Genomic DNA, 13,638 nt, shown 5'->3' with positions numbered 1-13,638 from the left:
CAACTAAAATCGCCTTCTAAGAGAAACAATCTTTGCAATCAGAGAGGGGGACAAACTGTGAGAGACTCTTAACCAAGGGAAACAAACTGAAGGTTACTAGAGGGGAGGTGGGTGAGGGGATGGGGTAACTGGGTGATGGGCATTAGGAGGGCATGTGATGGGATGAGCACTGGTGTTATAGGCAAACTGATGAATTATTGAAAACTACATCTGAAACTAAGGATGTACTATGTGTTGGCAAATTGAATTTTTTAAAAAAGAATCTTTACATAAAGTTGTGATCCTCTGCAATACAGTACCTGCCCTCTCATGTATTTTGTGATTTTTTGTTGACTGATATCACCGGTAACATAGATTATCATTACTATGCCAGGTCTACATTTTGTCCTTGTGGTCCATGGGAACCATGTCCACAGTTAAGGCCTGGAACAGCTCTTCAGTGACCATGTTCATCCTCCTGGGATTTGCAGACCATCCAGAACTGCAGACTCTTCTCTTTGTTACCTTCCTGAGTATCTATCTTGTGACACTGGCCTGGAACCTGGCCCTCATCTTTCTGATCAGAAGTGACCCCCGTCTGCACACACCCATGTACTTCTTCCTCAGCAACTTGTCCTTCATTGACATCTGTTATTCTTCCACAGTGGCCCCCAAGATGCTCACTGATTTCTACCAGGAGCAAAAGACCATCTCGTTCTTGGGCTGTGCTGCCCAGTTTTTTTTCTTTGTCAGCATGGGTCTCACTGAGTGCTTCCTTCTGACTGCCATGGCATATGACCGATACGCAGCCATCTCCAACCCCCTGCTCTACACTGCCATCATGTCCCAGGGCCTCTGTACACGCATGGTGCTGGGGGCATATGTCGGTGGCTTCCTGAGCTCCTTGATCCAGGCCATCTCTATATTTCACCTCCACTTCTGTGGACCCAATATCATCAACCATTTCTTCTGTGACCTTCCACCAGTCCTAGCACTTTCTTGCTCTGACACCTTCCCTAGTCAAGTGGTGAATTTTCTCGTAGTGATCACTGTTGGGGGAACATCATTCCTCATCCTCCTCATCTCCTACAGTTACATAGGAGCTGCTGTCTTGAAGATCCGCTCAGTGGAAGGCCGAAGGAAAGCCTTCAACACATGTGCCTCGCATCTGATGGTGGTGACTCTGCTGTTTGGGACAGCTCTTTTCATGTACCTGCGGCCCAGCTCCAGCTACTCACTTGCCAGGGACAAGGTGGTGTCTGTCTTCTATTCGCTGGTGATCCCCATGCTGAACCCTCTCATTTACAGTCTAAGGAACAGAGATATCAAAGACGCCCTGTGGAAGGCGTTGGAGAAGAAGAAAGTGTTTTTCCTAGATCATGATTGAAAATATATTTCTGTAAGCTGACAGAGACAGATGATCCTAACATCTATCTCCACCCCTGGCACTGAAGAGGGAGACATCTTGTGTGCATGGCCATCTATCTGCTGACCCCACCATGGAGAGTCAAAAGGGGGAAGAGATTAGTTCAGCAAAAACACTGCCCCAGGATACCCTATTCTCACAATCAGTGTTACAACAACCACCTTTATTGGGTGCTTAATGTATTCCAGGTATATTATTTAACTAAATACTCATTGCAGCTCTACGACGCACATAGCACCATCTCCCTATTACAAATGAGGAAACGCAGTCCCAACAAGGAAGACTTATTTGCTCATACAGGGCCATACAGGAAGTCAGAGGCAGAACCTGTTCAGACCCAGGTCTTCCTGACTCCAGAGCCCAAGGCTACCTTCCACATTCAACAACAAAAATCCCTGAAGTTGTACAAGTGTATGACTCTTACTACTGGCACATGGCATAACCCAAAAAGATATACTGTGTATGGTTGAGGTGAGTTAGAAAAATAAGATGTCTACTCTTAAACACTCTTCCACGACATGCCTGTTGCACTCCCATTATGGCTACTAAATAACTTAATAATACGGAAGGATAATATCCTTAGCTGCCATTTCTCTCTCAGCTATGCAGGGGCCTAGAAATTCTGAACCCCACAGAATTACATCAGTGCTCTTCTTCCCAGTCTTGGTTACCTAACCTGCCTACCTGGTCAGTATCTCCTTGATTTCTACCATGTCATCCCTTCACCTGTTCAGCACCTGACTCCATTTTATAGCATGCTCTCCTATTCTCACCACATTCTGAGTTCCTCTTGCGCTCTTCTGTCAGAACCCATTGCTCCTATAAGATCCTTGTTTCTTTACCTACAATGAATAGGACGTGCCATCATCTCAGGAAGGCACACCTCAGGCTCTCACCTCCAGATCATTCTTCCTTCATGGAGAGTAATTAGAGTGGAATAGGCCAGCACAGCCATTTCTGCCAGAAAATGACCAGCACACTCACTTTATTTGTGACCCTGCCCCCTTCCCAGCACACTTACTTTCCAATACTATGGGTCTATTGGATATGCAAAAACATTTTATTTGATTTTGTTGTTCATATTAGTATATTAATTATTTCCTTCATATCAGAAGACCATTAAGGATGCATGGGGAGGAAAGATATTTGTCTCAGATCCCCTGGGTTCTCCAGTCTCCTCAATCTTTTCCCAAGGTCAAGCAAACTTAAAATGATCCATAGAAATAACACCCAATGGTATTACCCAATACATAACTTTTCTTAATGTTCTTTTATCAGTTGCCTTTATGAATATTAGGATCTATATGGCATTGTACTGTAAATCCTGAGAATCATTTCTATTGATGGATGCTATGCCCCAGGTAGCTCTAGTCTTATGCTTCCCCAGCTGGCAGAGGTCAACGTAAGGAAGCCTCTAATATTATTTCAGATGTAAGATCCAGTAGAAGAGCCAGAATTGCCAAAAGAACTTGAGGGGGCACCTGGGTGGCTCAGTGGTTGAGGGTATGCCTTTGGCTCAGGTCATGATCCTGGGATCCTGGGATTGAGTCCCACATCAGGCTCCCCCACAGGGATCCTGCTTCTCCCTCTGCCTATGTCTCTGCCTCTCTCTCTGTGAATAAACTAAATATTTTTTTAAAAAAAGAACAGACTTGAAGACCTAAGAATAAATTATTCCTTTGAAGCTTAGAATTGACATGCTTGAATTCTAGTATATTTGAATCCAAATGAGTAAGCTTGATTAAGGATAATTATTCTTTCTTCCTAAAAGAAGTGATTCAATTTATGAAAATTATGGGAAAATGTTTAAAGAAAATCTACAGATTATCCACTATCAAATCATTTTACCTTCTTCTTCTTCTATAAGTTAAGAATGCATGCTCTTTATTTTTCCTTATCTGCCTTATTTGCCAACCCATCTCAGTTCATATATCATAGACCTCCACCTAACCCTGTGAGGGAGTTTTCCTTGTAAGCAGAATAAAATATGGTCTCTATATAGTCTGATCTGAGGAATCTGAGTGTATTAGATTACTATCACTACTATAAACAAATTACCATAACTAAGTGGCTTAAAACAGTATAAATTTATTATCTCACAGTTCTGTAAGTTAGTATAAATTCAACCCAGATCCTTCCTTTTTCTTGAGGACAGGGACTGATCCCTGTTCACTGTTGTTCTCCCAGAATCTAACACAATGTCTAGCATATAGTAGACACGGAATAAATGTTCTCTTAATAAATGAATAATTCACTGTTGACAGTAATTTTGGCTTTTGCTGAGTATAGTGCTTATATTATTGCCTTGTGGTATGGCTAACAAGGTGTCTTGTAGATTTGTTTCAATGAAAGAGAGACCAAACAAAATTAGACCCTTTTTCCCACCTATTACTCTTAAAAAAAATAAGAGAGTTTTTAATTAAACTGCCACTCAACAATTTGAAACTTTGGTAGTACTAATTATCATAAGTATAATAAACAACTAGAGCTAGGGTGGAAAGCAAACACCAGAGCATCAGCACAAATAAAATACCCTATACATCAACTCTCAATTATTTTCTATCTTTGCTCTCTCTACGCATAATTTATTAAACTCATGCAAAACTGCTTAATTGCAGTGAGAGATGTGTTACCATATTCCTGACTTGAATGGGCTTCCATCTTCAAACAGGTATGAAAGCACCCATTTCCCTAGTCTGAGAAATCTAACCCACTTTGTGCCTAAAAGCAAGTGTGAACCTACTCTGAGGGTTTTTATCCTTCCCTGCCTCCTTTCTCTCTAACTATAGACAAAAGGGAAAAGAGACCATTGGATCACAACACGAATCCACTGTTTACAGAACAAAATACTCTGAAGACCAGCTTTCTCCCTCTCACTCAGAAATCTTCCGTCTCTAAAATGGAGTTCTTTCCCCTTAGAAATGAAAGGCTAATTTAACTTGGTTGAAGTATAAAAGAATTTTATAAAATATTTACAAACTCAATTTTGCCAGAAACACTTTCTAGAACATATTTAAACATTACATAACCTATTTTTTAAGACTTAAGGCAGAGATTAAAGATTCCACCTTTAAATTTTTATTTTTTCTAGTTTCAAAACATGTTATCCTAGCTTCAAAATTCAAAACATTTTACTCTTTCTAGTTTCAAATACACATGTACTACACAAAATAAACCAAGTTGCAAAGAAGTGAAGAATTATATGCTTTTCATCTTATTTTTTATTTTTTTAATTTATTCATGAGAGACACAGAGACATAGGCAGAGGGAGAAGCAGGCTCCCTGCAGGGAGTCCGATGCAGGACTTGATCTGAGGGCCCTAGGATCAGGACCTGAACCAAAGGCAGACTCCCAACCACTTAGCCACCCAGGTGTCCTGAATTATATGCTTTTTAAAAGTTAAAATGCTGGGCACTTGGGTGGCTCAGTCAGTTAAACATCTGACTCTTGATTTTGGCTCAAGTCATGATCTCAGGGTCATGAGATTGAGCCTTATAGTCAATGTGAAGTCTGCTTAAGATTCTTTCTCTTTCTCTCTCTCTCTCTCTCTCTCTCTCTGCCCCATCCTTCTCTTCCCTCCCTCTTCCTCTCTAAAAAATAATAAATAAATAAACAAATATTTTCAAAGAAATAAAAGTTAAAATGCTACATGGCAGTTAGAAAATATAGATAAATAGATATGAAGGCTTGGAATAGAAAAAAAATCTTTCTAAACTTAACGCTAAAAGCAAACCATAAAAGAAAAAAGGTCAGGTTTGACTACAATAGTGTTAAAATCTGTATGACAAACAAAACATAAAGAAAGTTAAAGGACATAAGTTTAACTGGGGAAAATATGCATACCATATATAGTACACAATAATTTATATAAATGTCTCTTACAAACAAAATTAGAAAAAGACAAACCAATAGAAAAAAATGGGCATAGTAATGGGCAAGCAACTCGTGAAAGGAGAAATGCAAATGGTTAATAATTTGATGAGGAAATACTCAACTGTAGTAATATTCAAAGAAATAAAAGCATAGCCATGAAGAATTTTTTTATTAGAAAGGCAAAAATTTAAAAGTCACCATAATACTGAATGCTAACAAAGTTCAGGAAAATAGGCCCTTTCATATACAGTTGGTGAAAATACAAATTGCACTGCCTTTCTAAAGTTTGGCAACATGTATCAAAAAATCATTAAAATGTACATGCTTTCACCCTATTGTCTTTCTAGGAATGTATTCTAAGATGTGCACATATATCCAAGTGTGTCCATCACAGTGCTGTGCCTGATAGCAAAAGTTGAAACAACCTTGTAGTTCTTGAAAATCATACTTACTTCCTAATCTAGGCATCTTCCTTCCCATTAATCCTTGGCTGTAACAGGAATTAAGAATTCACTTCTCTGCACCTTTTTACTATTTATTTTACCTATTTAATAAACGTTCAATTCCATACTCTGTTTCTGAAGCAAGTGAATTAAATCTTTATATTATGTTAACTTAAAATTTACATCAAATTAAAATTAAATATTTATTTAGTATAATTAGGCAGTTTGTTCAATTTTTTTAAATTTTTATTTATTTATGATAGTCACAGAGAGAGAGAGAGAGACAGACAGACAGACAGACAGACAGATACATAGGCATTGGGAGAAGCAGGCTCCATGCACCGGGAGCCCGACATGGGATTCGATCCCGGGTCTCCAGGATCGCGCCCTGGGCCAAAGGCAGGCGCTAAACCGCTGCGCCACCCAGGGATCCCCAGTTTGTTAAATTAAATTCTTTTTTAAATAATAAATTTATTTTTATTGGTGTTCAATTTGCCAACATACAGAATAACACCCAGTGCTCATCCCGTCAAGTGTCCCCCTCAGTGCCCGCCACCCAGTCACCCCCACCCCCCCTTCCCCTCCCACCACCCCTAGTTCATTTCCCAGAGTTAGGAGTCTTCATGTTCTGTCTCCCTTTCTGATATTTCCTACCCATTTCTTCTCCCTTCCCTTCTATTCCCTTTCACTATTATTTATATTCCCCAAATGAATGAGACCATATAATGTTTTTCCTTCTCTGATTGACTTATTTCACTCAGCATAATACCCTCCAGTTCCATCCACGTTGAAGCAAATGGTGGGATTCTTAATGTATATTTAACTAGTAAGTTGCTTTTCTTACAAGTCTGTCATCTTCTATTGCTTTTTATATGCATGTATTTCCTTCATAGAAAAGATATTCTCCACTCCTGCCCTAAATAGTGCACAAACCAAAATATTCTAGGGAAAGCCCATGTGTTTTGTGCTACGCCACCTGAAGGAAAGTTTGTAATGTATGCCATGAAGAGAATATGGCCTCATGATGTGAGGATTGTTGTGCAAAGTGTCCTTTTAACTTGTGTCAGTGTCTATCAAGTCATCTGTAAATGGGTGGTTTGCAGGATTTAATATCTTAATATACACAAAATGCCCAGCCTGACACTTAGCAAACAATAGAAACTCAGTGCTTACAAGATTCTGTATGCTGACAGGTTGTTTGGAGGTGGGAAGGGCAGGGTTTTCTATGATCAGGTATTGATCCTGTGCTGGGTCTTTCAGACCCTCCTGTGTGTATTCCTCATGGACCACAAAGGAAAATCCCAAGATTGATCAACTCAGGGAAATCTGAGGGCCTGACCACTGGGATGGAGATTAATCATTTCTGCTTTTAGAAAACATAAGTAAGAATGTGTCCTCTATACCCAAGAGAGTGATGAATTCGTGAAACCATGGATTTTAGATTCTGCAAAGCCTTTCTTCACAGAGATACTCAGGGGTAACTGTAGTGTTTCATCTACAGGGATATAGTGAACCATCTATGCACCCCCAACCTTGGAACTTGGACTTTGAAAACCCCTTCTCTACTGTCCAAAGCTGCAGGTGTTAACAGGCACTGGAAATAGTTTCTTAAAGGTTACAGTTTCTCTCTCATCTCCCTCCATCTTGTCAAATCTAGTGTTTTCCCATAAACACAGCCTTCTGGGCCCAGAAGGATGGATTTAGAATAAGCCAGCTTCAAGGTCTTGGAGCTTCATTAGAGAGCAGCAACCCGAGGACGAGAAGGAACTATATGGCCTGATTAGACTGTATGCAAAGCAGAATCAAGCAAAGTATAAAGTACTTAGACAATAGACTGGCAGGAGCATGAGGTTTTAATAGAGTTACTTTACTCTGTGAGTTTGGTAGACTGTGGACAGCAAGGACCTGAGAGAGAAAGCAGAAAGCTCTAAGCACCTGGATAGGAGGACGAGCTCTGGACCAGAAGAAGGCACACCCCAGACAAAGTACACGAACCCCAGCCTGATGCAGGGCTGGTTGCTTACACTGATATGGACATAGCCATCAGGACACCTGTCAAACCAAAATGGTTGATCCAAATGGTCAAGCCACAAATTTTAAGACATTTGAAACTGGCAAGGGCTTAATCGGTGAGAGAAAACGTGTGTTATTAGTTCTGATGTTGTCATCTAATTGGAGAATGAGCAATGCCCAAGATGTCTCCCACATTCCCCTACAGAATACATAAAGGAATTAATGTTTACCTATTATTCATGGAGTGTTGTGCTAGACAGCACAGTTGCTGTTTTATGTAATCACCACAATAATCTGCCAGGTGGGTATTTTTCAGATGACCAAGGTTCCAATCCCAGAGCCACAAGGTGCTGACTGACAAGTTATGAATATCACTTGTGCTGTCACAGACTCCTTCTCTAAGTCTACCAAGGGGATGCTCCTAATTTAAAAGTGATTAATATTTAATTTCACATCTATTTGGCACAATAAGTGTGGGAATTAAATTATATAATATATGTAATTTGTGTAATTTATGTTAGGTTTCCATCTCTCTGTGTGGTTCTGGGTGCAGACTGAATTCTCTGTTTTATGGTGAAAGCAGGGACTTTCCCCTCTGTCTCAAGAAAAGAATATCCTCTCTTCTAAGTTCAGAGAGTCTCTATACCTTTACAGTAAGAGTTCAGCGATTCCCATTATGTCAAAAATCCCTGATGATAAATCATTCTAATTTGTTTGTAAAGTAACATTCAGGGTAGTATATCTCTCTGCCTCTCCTTCTGCTGTCAACCTATCAAATATAAAATAGAATTAATGGTGCTAAGAAATCCTACCCTTAAACTGTGAATGTTCTTTCTCAAGTCTACTCTCTAAACTGAATTTTTAAAGACATGATACAAGAATGATCAAAAAGAGCCCCTTTATTGATGCTTTAATCTCAAGAAGACTAAATCCCTAAAACCACCTCTACAACCACCTCCCTCTGAACTTGCATATGTCTCATAGGGGACTCAGTTTTTCTGCATTTAGCATATGTCAACCTGAAGTCCATGACATATACTCCATCCATGCCCATGAGTCACCATTGGTAATACACCCCTCTAAAAAAGTGCTCGCTTGGTGCCTGGAACTTTGTTTTAAACTTTATATACTTCCTCTGAAACAGGAGTTTCAACAGCCCCATGAGAAAAGGAACCTTCATGCACTGTTGGTAGAAATGTAAATTGGTGCAGCCACTGTGGAAAAGAGCATGGAGGTTCCTCAAAAAATTAAAAACAGAACTACCATTTGATCCAGTAATTTCATTACTACATATTTACCCAAAGAAAATGAAAACACTAATTCAAAAACATACGCCCTATGTTTAATGCAGCATTATTTACAATAGCTAAGATATGGAAGCAACCCAAGTGTCCATAATAGATGAATGGACAAAGAAGAGGTGACACATACACAGACTCAAATGCACCCTGGAGTAATATACAGCTATTAACAAGGATAAGATCTTGGCATTTGCATCAACATGGATGGACTAAGTGAAATAAGTCAGACTTAGACAAATACCATATGATTTCACTTATATGTGTAAAAAACAAACACCAGGATAGACCATATTCTGGGCCACAATCACACCTTCACAGGTCATTAAGGTAATCTCTCGGACCACAGTGGAATTGAACTAGAAAGCAAGAACAGAAAGACAGATGGAAAAATCCCACATGTTGCTTAGTAACTTTTTAATAACTCCCGTTGCATCTGCAACTGCCAGCTCCCCCATTGAAAATTGTGTTTCCTACAAATACCTGACACTATTCCCTATGCTGATTATTATTTGAGACTTCCACCTCAGTGTCTAAGGAAGCAGTGTGGACTGTGAATGCATTTGGGAAAAGAGGAGCAGAGCAGTGGAGATGGGGCAACTGACAGACTCCTCTTTCTAACGCAAAGGTAGGTGAGAGTACCTGAAGACACAATGGTAGGCAACCTAGCTTAGCCTACACACAATTTTAGGATTTCAATAGTGTTCAGTCTTCAGTTCCTGAAAGGTGTCATATCCATGTGCAATTCTTGTAGTACCTGCTTGTTACAGCTAAAAGCCTTAGGCTGATTAATATCTCTAGCCTCTTAGGTAAAATAGTAGGCTTCTCAAGACACATTCAAATTAGAAGTGATTTTTTTCACTAAAACTCATTCCATAAACATCACTGAGCACCTACAATATATAGAAAATAATTGGCACAATCTTTCTCTAAAAAAGAGATTAAAAACTAGCTAGATGCAGGGAGAGAAACACAATTACATAATGCCATGAACATTATAGTGATACTAATACCTAGTGCTTTGAAGTTTACGATGAGCTTTTCATGTGAATTGTCATTCAAAGGGCTTATGCAGAAACAAAAGTGACTGGTTTTTCATTTATTTTTAACACTTTTGAAACATAAATGGTTCCTATTTCTTTCAGTCAAATCTAATCATCTTTGGTGTCATGCTTACAAAGTTATCTACCCCTAAAATTATCAAAACATTTAAACTTCATTCTAATGTATTAATTATTTTTTGATATTTATATTACTACAAGACAAAATCTATATTAATGGAAGACAAAATCTTCAGTCTTCTATTCCCATGAGAAGTTAAAAGTAATATAATTTATTTCAGCTCATAGCATCTACCTCCAAAAAAGAAATCAAACAAAAAGAAAAAGAAATCAAGCATTCAAACACAACTAAAATTAGGCTGCTTCTTTACAATACCTTACTCACCAGCTAAAACTAAAAAACTAACATATCATCTGACCTAGTAAGTCCATCTCTGGACTTACAGATGCACTCAAAAAATGCTTTTACAAAATGTTAAGAGCAGCATTATATAAAAATAATTGGGGGGATCCCTGGGTGGCACAGCGGTTTGGCGCCTGCCTTTGGCCCAGGGCGCGATCCTGGAGACACTGGATCGAATCCAACGTCGGGCTCCCGGTGCATGGAGCCTGCTTCTCCCTCTGCCTGTGTCTCTGCGCCTCTCTCTCTCTGTGTGTGTGTGTGTGTGACTATCATAAATGAATAAAAAAAATAAAAAATAATAATAATAATAATAATTGGGGCCCAACTAGGTAAACTGAAGAGGTCAATATATGACCTTTGTGACCTTTTATTCATATATATTCTACAAGCCTGACTCCCAATGCTACACACCGACCCCTAGTTTCCATATTCCCTCTCCAACCCATGTCTCCCAAGATGCTATGCTTGCCTGGCTAGCTATTCCCAAGTCACTCTAGCCCTCATGGCCAATGGTTATTCTCAACCTGCCTGACTGCCATATACCTACAAAACCCATCCTCTACCTTAGCAGTCAATGTATTTACCCACTGCATTCTATAAAGGATTAGGGAGATCTTACAGCCACAAAAAGAAATACACATGATAAAAAAATAAAATGTAAATAAGAAGCTGTTAAGAGACTACATTTGAAAAAGTATGGCATAGGAAATTAAGCCATCTATATGTTTCGAGTGTATGGAAGACATGGCAAGGGGAAAATGGCCCAGTACAAAGTCTTCATTGTCTAGGAAGAAGAATCTCACTGGTTTCCCAGGGGAGCTCTCCCTTACACTGGGGTCCAGAACAGATGTTTCCCTTGTGGTCTCACATGGGGGACCCTGAACAGATCCCGTCCTTGATACCATCCTAAGGAGGGCTCTTCTTTGTAGACATCCTTGTTAAAGACAATAACATACTTCTGAATACAGAATATCATTTGCAAGGCTCTCTGCTATTTGTTAGGTGGCAGTAAAAAACTCCAGAGTGCCAGTTTTAGGTAACATGCTGTTCCTGGATGCTGGCATACATAGGATTCCAATTGGACTATATTTAAAAAAAAAAAAAACTTAAAAAAAACTCACTTCAACAGGAATTAAATGGTTCTAATGAAAAGAATACAAGGGATCTTATATTCTATTTTAGAATCCACATATAAGTGAGATCATGCAGTATTTGTCTTTCTGTGTCTGGCTTATTTCACTCAGCATAATGTGCTCTACTCATAGAAGCAGAGAGTAGAATGGTGGTTGCTAGGGGCTGGGGGGAGTGGGAGACAGGAAATGTTGGTCAAGGAACACAATGTTTGATTTATGCAAGATGATTAAGTTCTGGAGATCTAATGTACAGCATGGCGACTACAGTTAAAATGTATACTTGAAATTTGTTAAAAGAGTAGATCCTAAGTGTTTTCACGACAAACAAAAAAAAAAACCCACAAAAGTATTTGAATATTAAAAAAAAATTCTCCATGTTTCACCAAGTCAGGCTGGTTCTTGAAAAATAAACAATCTTCTCTGTTCACCCCTAAAGTGAGGAGTTTTGGGTTGTCACCTCTGAAATTTTAATAATCAGCTTTTCTGTGACACCTGAATGTGCTCTGAACAATGACTGCAGCTCTATACTCTATCAAGAGCCCTGTGGGCCCAGTGAGGTCCAAGTGTCTCTAAGTGCAAGAAGGGGGACTATGAGGGGCTGATTCTTCTTTTCCTTTAAAGAAGGAAAGGAGATTAAATAGTCACACTATATAATTAACTGCTTAAGCCTTATCTATCCACTATAATTCTGAAAAACCAAAGTAAGTTCCAGACTCTCTGGTCTGGAAGAAACAGTACAGGGGGAAACCTCTGGAGTCTGTTAAACAAAAATTATTCACTGGACACTTGTTTAAAATGGCAAGACAAATTTTACTCAAGACTATTCCAGCAGGGGTCAAAACTATTGCAATAGAGGAGAGAGATTAAGCTTAACTCCAGGGCAGCCCCAGTGGCCCAGCGGTTTGGTGCTGCCTTCTGCCCAGGGTGTGATCCTGGAGACCCGGGACCAACTCCCACGTCGGGCTCCCTGCATGGGGCCTGCTTCTCTCTCTCTCTCTCTCCCTGTGCCTGTGTCTCTGCCTCTCTCTCTCTCTCTCTCCCTCTCTCTCTGTCATGAATAAATAAATAAAATCTTAAAAAAAAAAAAGCTTAACTCCAAATACAACAAGGACAGGTTGGGATTTATAGCCAATGAGCAGAGTGAGGGGGTCAGTGTATGGAACATTGCTAAGGGGACACATCAAGGTCAAAGAACTCTTGCTAAACTGGCCTAACAGGACTCTTGCAAAGATAAGCCAAGGATTTAGATACAAGGAGTTAGATATTAAGGGTCTGGGATGACACATTTGATCAGACACCAAGAGTGGGAGCTTCTGAGCTTCTTGTTAAACTGATGTAGCAGGATTCTTAGCAAGACAGAAAGCCGAGGTCGAGGCCTCGTTGAAAAGATAGAAAGCCGAGGTCGAGGGCTTGGAGGAGCCCAACTAACATTTGGTCTTTGTCAAGTCTGAAAAATTATTTGGATTTGAATCCTTGATTTGCCACTGACTAACTTTGCAATTGTGCAAATGTAGGCTAGACATGAACCGCTTGAAGCTTCATCTTCCTGTATGTAACATGGAGGTGATCGTAACCACTCTCTGGACCCCACAGAGACATCATGAGAATAAAGATCAATACGAGCTGTTGCAGGTGAAAGCCTTTGGTAAAGCATAAAGCTCTGCATACATGTGAGGAAGTTACTCTTGCAGGACAGAAGGCAAGCCATTAGTCAAATGACCCTAGTCCTGCCATCTCCTTCTTGTCAGAGGAAAGGCATTGGAGTATGATGGCTCTTGCTGTCCACTCAGAGTATTTCCAATAGGATCAAAGAGTTATCAGGATAAAGAATTTCCAGGCCACAAAAGGGGAGACCTTAGCCCAGTTTTTCTGAGTGGTCATGATGATCTGGGTGCTTGAAAGAGCCTTATAAGAATATACAGTAAATGATGCTGTTGCCTCACGACACTGTGCTCCTAACCCTAACATACCTTTTCCCAAGGTAGACCTGGAGGAGGGTGATCTGCACC

General features: G+C 39.8%; 1 protein-coding gene across 1 annotated transcript; it reads left to right on the top strand.

The window, feature by feature from the left end:
• The first annotated feature begins 406 nt into the window (after nucleotides 1–406).
• Nucleotides 407–1,366, top strand: LOC129494175 (olfactory receptor 5A1). Its single transcript, XM_055300932.1, has one exon. The coding sequence runs from the start codon at nucleotides 407–409 to the stop codon at nucleotides 1,364–1,366; it is 960 nt and encodes a 319-aa protein (XP_055156907.1).
• Nucleotides 1,367–13,638: the final 12,272 nt, after the last annotated feature.

This window comes from Nyctereutes procyonoides, unplaced genomic scaffold (assembly GCF_905146905.1).
Source record: "Nyctereutes procyonoides isolate TBG_1078 unplaced genomic scaffold, NYPRO_anot_genome, whole genome shotgun sequence".
Classification (NCBI taxonomy): domain Eukaryota; kingdom Metazoa; phylum Chordata; class Mammalia; order Carnivora; family Canidae; genus Nyctereutes; species Nyctereutes procyonoides.
Note: the sequence above shows the minus strand (reverse complement) of the source record. Positions and strands in the feature narration are given on the sequence as shown.

Excerpts from the sequence above, each read along its gene's own strand:
- LOC129494175 (XM_055300932.1), top strand. The coding sequence starts at position 407 with ATGTCCACAGTTAAGGCCTGGAACAGCTCTTCAGTGACCATGTTCATC.